This window comes from Mastacembelus armatus, chromosome 19 (genome assembly GCF_900324485.2).
Source record: "Mastacembelus armatus chromosome 19, fMasArm1.2, whole genome shotgun sequence".
In the NCBI taxonomy this organism is placed as follows: domain Eukaryota; kingdom Metazoa; phylum Chordata; class Actinopteri; order Synbranchiformes; family Mastacembelidae; genus Mastacembelus; species Mastacembelus armatus.
In genome coordinates, this window is record NC_046651.1 from 700,509 (window position 1) to 706,508 (window position 6,000).

Sequence of the window (6,000 nt, forward strand, 5' to 3'; positions counted from 1 at the left end):
TTTAAGATGTTTTCTAAGTTCATGTAGTTTTCAGCTTTTGTTATTATTTCATAGGCAGCTAATAAGTCAGACTATTTATCACATGGGCAGAACAACGATGTCACTGTTCGGTGTCCACAGATTACTATTTGAGAACCACTTGCCCAGCAAAGATCATACTAAGAGCTAAATACCCTAAAATAAATTAAGGTTAAGTCCAACACCTATGATTCACTCTACATTGTTGAGACTGACGAGCTGCAGCTTTTGTATTCCTGCATAACTAAACCCAGTCTTGAGTGTTATTCAGCAATCTGGACTACAAAGGTGCAGAAAGGAATGAGATGTCTCTATGTTTCAAGCCTGACTCAGTTGTGTGTTTATATCAAATGAAAAGAGAAAGAGGGGGGCAGTATGTACATGGGTTTGTCAGGAGTTATGAGGCTTCAATCTCCCGACACTACAAGCTTCAATAATTTGGCTCAGTGATTTAAAAGCTATGTAGACTGTAACAGCAAATCGAATCATATTTTGTCTTTATAGCGGAATAAATAGGAGCTATCAGAATGTTAGCCTTGGTGAGATGATGCAGCAGTGCCATGGTGTGTCAAGTGTGCTGTGGCTGAACTGACAGATTAAGATTCTTTTGAGGTTACGAAGGTAAACGCACTGATGTAGATAAATTTACAGGGCCCTGTCGCTGTCATAGAGTCATGACATATGGGTTTTTATACATCAGCTCCAGATCAATGTGTGAGGAATATCACTGTTTTCACATTCTGTTGCATTACTCTTCTCCTGGCTATCTTGCAGTATGTTTCCTTATCTGGAATGGCATACTTGTCGTAATGTTTACATATGCATCAGTGGTTTCTGAGGATTTGTTACTGTTCTACACCTTATGTGGCTGGGAGATGTCACCTCCCATGTTTAGCTTCCCAGTTTCTTCCTATAATGAAAAATCAAAAAGCAACCAAGACCAAAAGAGGCAGTATCTGTCAGTTCTAAGAGGAATCGCCCCAATTAAAGTAGATACTATCCAGTTGATCATAAAGAGGATAAAAGCCAAACTATACAACTGATTTTTCTAATACCCACAAGCAGCCTGTTCCTCAAAGTACAGCAAACCCTGGAAAATTCTAACTGCAGTATGTGATGAAGTTTATGTCCAAATGAAAGAGTTGTATCTCTGCTACAGCATATGGTCCCCAAAACAGGCAAACAGATTCCGCCACTCAGCGTAGAACAAAAACTAAAGTCCTCTGCTCAGCGTAAAACACAAAGTACAGAAAGATCCTTCACAAACAGTCACTAACCTAAGTGACCTGGACAGGGCTTCACAAGCCACTGACATCAATGCTCCAACAACAAACAAAAGAACAGAGGGGGTATTTATACCCTAAGCACAAAAGACTAATTTAACACAGGTGATACTAAATTAAAACTAACAAACATAAAGCTACCTATCACTAACAAAGAGCTAGAGGAACTCAGTAACAAAAATAAAAGTCTGTACAGGAAACACAATACCCACACTATGACAGCTTTAAAAACCAAGTCTTGTATTTAAATGACTGAACCACAAAACTAACTATGATAGAAACTTATAATGGACGGGCAGCACATTGCAGTGTAGTAGGACTTGTAACTGCCTTCAGCTCCAGTGCCGACTGTCCATGTAATATGCTGAATAATTTCAGAAGCTGACACAGGTACATCCTCCTCTACTGCCATCCACTGTGACTACTGTTTAGCTGACAGCAATGTCAGCCCTCCCACAAAAGAGGTGCTCCATGGTTTGACAAGGTTAAGGTTATAACTAACCTGTGACCAGGGCGCACACTCTCTGACTAATATATATGAATATATTCATGTATTTATCTTCATGTATTTAAATAGACAAAACCGTGAACCACATCATCTTTTCTTTCTGTGACAAATCAAAATCTAATGTTCTGGCTGGTTTTCCACATTACCAGTTAGCTTGCTAGCTACAGTAGTTCACGAGCTAGCCCTGCAATAGCCATTGTCCTCGCTTCTATTTTGCACATAAATTCAGTGTAGCCCTCCCTGGCTTTAAATGAGCATTACTGTGCTCCAAATGAGTGATTTACTGATAGTTATGTTTGACTGTGATTTCAGCTGATTTAAAATGTACTTTTGCCTGTGACCCCCATCCTTCAGGGAGAATTGACCATGACTAGTGACATGGAGAACCTTCAGAATGCCATATTCTTGGATGTGGTACCTGACAGCTGGACCAAGCGGGCTTATCCATCCATGTCTGGCCTGGCCCTGTGGTTCACTGACCTGCTAAGCAGGATCAAAGAGTTGGAAGCCTGGTCAACTGACTTCATCTTACCCTCTGCAGTGTGGCTAGCTGGCTTCTTCAACCCCCAGTCCTTCCTCACAGCCATCATGCAGGCTATGGCTCGAAGGTAGATTTGGTTTTATTGAGAGCACCAAACGTATTGTAGGTTTGTTTGTTTTTTAATGGAATCCACTTGGTGTGACTGGTGTGTAAATGTCCCTGTATGTGGATGACAGGAATGAATGGCCTCTAGACAACATGGGTCTACAGTGTGACGTTACCAAGAAGAATCGTGAGGACTTCAGTTCCCCGCCACGTGAAGGGGCCTATGTCCATGGGCTGTACATGGAGGGTGCACGCTGGGACACACAGGTATACATGAGTTATTTATTGAGTTCTTTGTTCAGCCTACTGTCACTAATTTAGCAAGTTTTAGTTAGTTTGACATCTAGTCTCCAGGGAAGGTGTGGATGCAAAAACAGCACACTTCAATTCTCAAGCATCTTATACAGAAATTTTCCTTTATACACTGCTTCTGCTGATGGATGGTAAACTAATGTATGAACATAAGGTGAGTGAACTCCACATACATCTTTAATCTAAGTCAAGTAAAGTAACTTCAATATTTTTGCCCTACAGGGTTCCCACATTCCCTTTGTGACTTAATTTTCTGCTTTACATCCTGCTTTCATTCAGCTCTCAGAGCTCAGTGCATTACTCAGCTTCCCAGGGCTCTATCTACATACATACACCTACTGTATATGCACCCAGCTTTGAAGGAGCATCCCTGTAGACTTCTTAATTAAGGAATGTGCAGTGTGTGCACTTGAACACTTACATCGCCCTTTAGAGGAGTGGCTCCTTTTTTCTTCATTAAGTTGGAGATGTCGGCAAATAGACAGGCAGGCAGACGGCCTGGGCTCCTCTCTTGACATCCTCCTCTCAGCCCAAAGGCCAGTTCTGTGCCACTGGCGGGGAGTAGCTGACTGTTAATAGAAGAGTAAGCAGCACTCCATCTGGACACAGCTCTGTGCAGCAATAACAGTCAAAGATTTATGGTAAAGCTACACATCTATGTTAATGACTCTTTTAATCATTTTATTCATCGGGATTTCAGACATCGGACAGCTATATACACTATGTGGATGAGAAACACTTTGTTTGCTGAATGGATGAGACAGAAATGCACAAGGGAACTGTGTCTGTCTATATGTAATGGACACCCTAATGATAGTGTGTACTCCGGCTTTGTAATACATTTTTATCCTTTCAATATGGTGATTGTTATTAAACTGTATAAACAGATATCTATACCATAGTAACAGGGTATATATTCTGTGTCCTGAAACTAATTTATAATGAATTTCAATGAGCCCCACCTCTTTAAGATACCATTATGTGTATTTACCCACACTTTGTCCTCTGAGCGTTCCAAAGTCATCAGGATTTACATTCATTCCTAAAAGTCACTGTGCATGCATGGAGAAACTTGTGTTTGTCAGGCACTAAATGAAGGAGGATTAATTAATGCGACAGACCACTCAGTTTCAGTTCGTTTAGAGTTTAGAGTGTATTCTGAGACAGTGCAGCTTGACTTCAACTCAGACTCTGCTGACTTTCATCACTTTTCAAGGGTACCGCCATAATGTGTTCTGCAAACTGAAAGACTAACATTGCTTGTGCCTGCTGAGATTAGTCAAGCATCTGCTTTTTTTCTCATACAAAAGGACATTATCAAATGCAACCTCAATGGCAAGTGACTGGACAAAGTTTTTAACTGTGCTTGAAGCAAATCTGTAACTTCTCTCAGCTCTGTGGATTGTTCCTGCCTATGGCTGACTGGCTTGTCATCCCCTCCACTTGCCCTCTCCCTCCCTTTTCTATCTCCTTTCCTGTCCTGTACTTTCTCTTTCAGACTGGCTTGATTGTAGATGCCCGTCTGAAAGAGCTCACGCCGACCATGCCGGTCATCTTCATCAGGGCCATCCCAGTGGACAAACAGGAGAGCAGGAATGTCTATCAGTGTCCTGTCTACAAAACCCGTCAGAGGGGACCCACATATGTGTGGACCTTCAACCTGAAGACCAAAGAAAACCCCTCCAAGTGGACCTTAGCTGGAGTGGCCTTGCTTCTGCAGATCTAGCAGGTTTTCATGTGTTGCTGGGAATGGAGAGTCAGTGGGTAGACTCACATTTGGACCTTATGTATGTAACTTTTTTTTTAAAAAAAGGTCTTCCTCAAATGAAAAGTGAATCTTTTATCATTTCAAAACAGTCAGGGTTTTTCCTTGCTACAGCCTTATTTGATCTGGTAGAATCAGTATCTTATGGTAAAACTAAAACAACGTAAACGGACTGTATCATTGTCCTTTGTTTTTAAATACAGTGTCCCAGTTGCCATGATGTCATACCTGTAATGAATAAGAAAAGAAACTGAACTGTGCTTTTTGTAACATTTCTTTTATAAATATCATCAAACATCAACACAGCTGCTAACAGCATAATATCATTATAATAAACACAGCAAGCAATAAACATGCTAACTAATAGATTAGCTGGGTGGTGGTAGTGCTAGTCATTTTTAAGCCTCAACTGGCAAAGTCCTGGGAGAATTTCATGTATGGTATGGCATTATTAAAGTGTGTCTGATCTCCACAAATAGACACATTGAGGATTTTATGAATTCCTGGTGTCATTCACTGGCAGGAATTCTCTCTCCACCCACAGGGGACGTGACACATCACATCTCAAGAGTAAAATCTAAAGTGTCTCAAACAGCAGTGAGCGAGCATCACTCACTTTTCACAGAAAGTACCAGCATAACGTCTTCTCTCTTCCTCTGTGTGCCAATACTTTCTGTTGCAGTTCCGTGCGTGTGTGTGTGTATTTGTCATTTGAGGGTTCCGAAATGTAAGATCACCTTTATACGCAGATTCCTGAGCCTTTAATAGTTCTACTAAAATCATTCATGACAAGTATGTAGTCATGTTTTTGAGCTGCTGTTTGTAAGTTATTAAAATGCTAATTATCCTGCATGCGTGTGGAGAAGTTTTAGTAATATCTATCTGTGAGTCACTTTATGAGGAGGTGTAAAACTGTAGCTGGCTGGGGAATATCACACACAGTAAATTTAACTATTTCACAGGTTTTTAGCTGAATGCAAATCTGTTAAACTACCTACAGTATGTACACAATTTTTAACAACAGTCATGTTTTAATTGACCATATATACAGTAAATATTTTTATGTGTTTACAATCATTTTTACTTTTGACCAAAAACTTCTAGAATAAAAACATGTTATCTTGTCATTCCAGATTGTGAAAGTGGCTTTATTTTCACATGGTCTACAATATATCCTATTTTTGTGCCAATATGCAGTCATTCCCCTATCTCCCGTTTCCAGTCTCCCAGTTCTGCCTCTTCTCTCCAAGTCTTTAGTTGAACTTTCTCTCCCACTCTCCTCCCCACCCCATTTTAGATTAAAAAAAACCTCTCTAAAGCAGAAAAGTATCGAGTCTCATAGATATATCCCTCAACACCATGTACAGCAGAGGCATGCAGACAGACACTACAGTATAACTCAGCACTAAAAACCTCTCTTTCCCTCCCTCCTTTCTTGTTCTCTTGCTGTCTCAGCCCAGGTTCCCCGGCGTCTCCTTTATCTGGTTATTGGAGAGCCTTAACAATGTGCTCAGAGACAGAGAGGCAT

The 6,000-nt window shown here is 40.7% G+C and overlaps 1 protein-coding gene across 3 annotated transcripts in view; it reads left to right on the forward strand.

The window, feature by feature from the left end:
- Window positions 1-5,557, forward strand: part of dnah9 (dynein, axonemal, heavy chain 9) — a 117,576-nt gene extending 112,019 nt beyond the window's left edge. For 2 of the 3 annotated variants that reach the window (XM_026315463.1, XM_026315462.1), the window contains 3 exons: window positions 2,164-2,417; window positions 2,527-2,662; window positions 4,206-5,557. In XM_026315463.1, coding sequence (XP_026171248.1) covers window positions 2,164-2,417; window positions 2,527-2,662; window positions 4,206-4,433 — 618 coding nt within the window. In that variant the 3' untranslated portion in view covers window positions 4,434-5,557. The remainder of the gene's footprint in view (window positions 1-2,163; window positions 2,418-2,526; window positions 2,663-4,205) is intronic. The other variant, XM_026315464.1, reaches the window with a different exon arrangement.
- The last annotated feature ends 443 nt before the right edge of the window (window positions 5,558-6,000 follow it).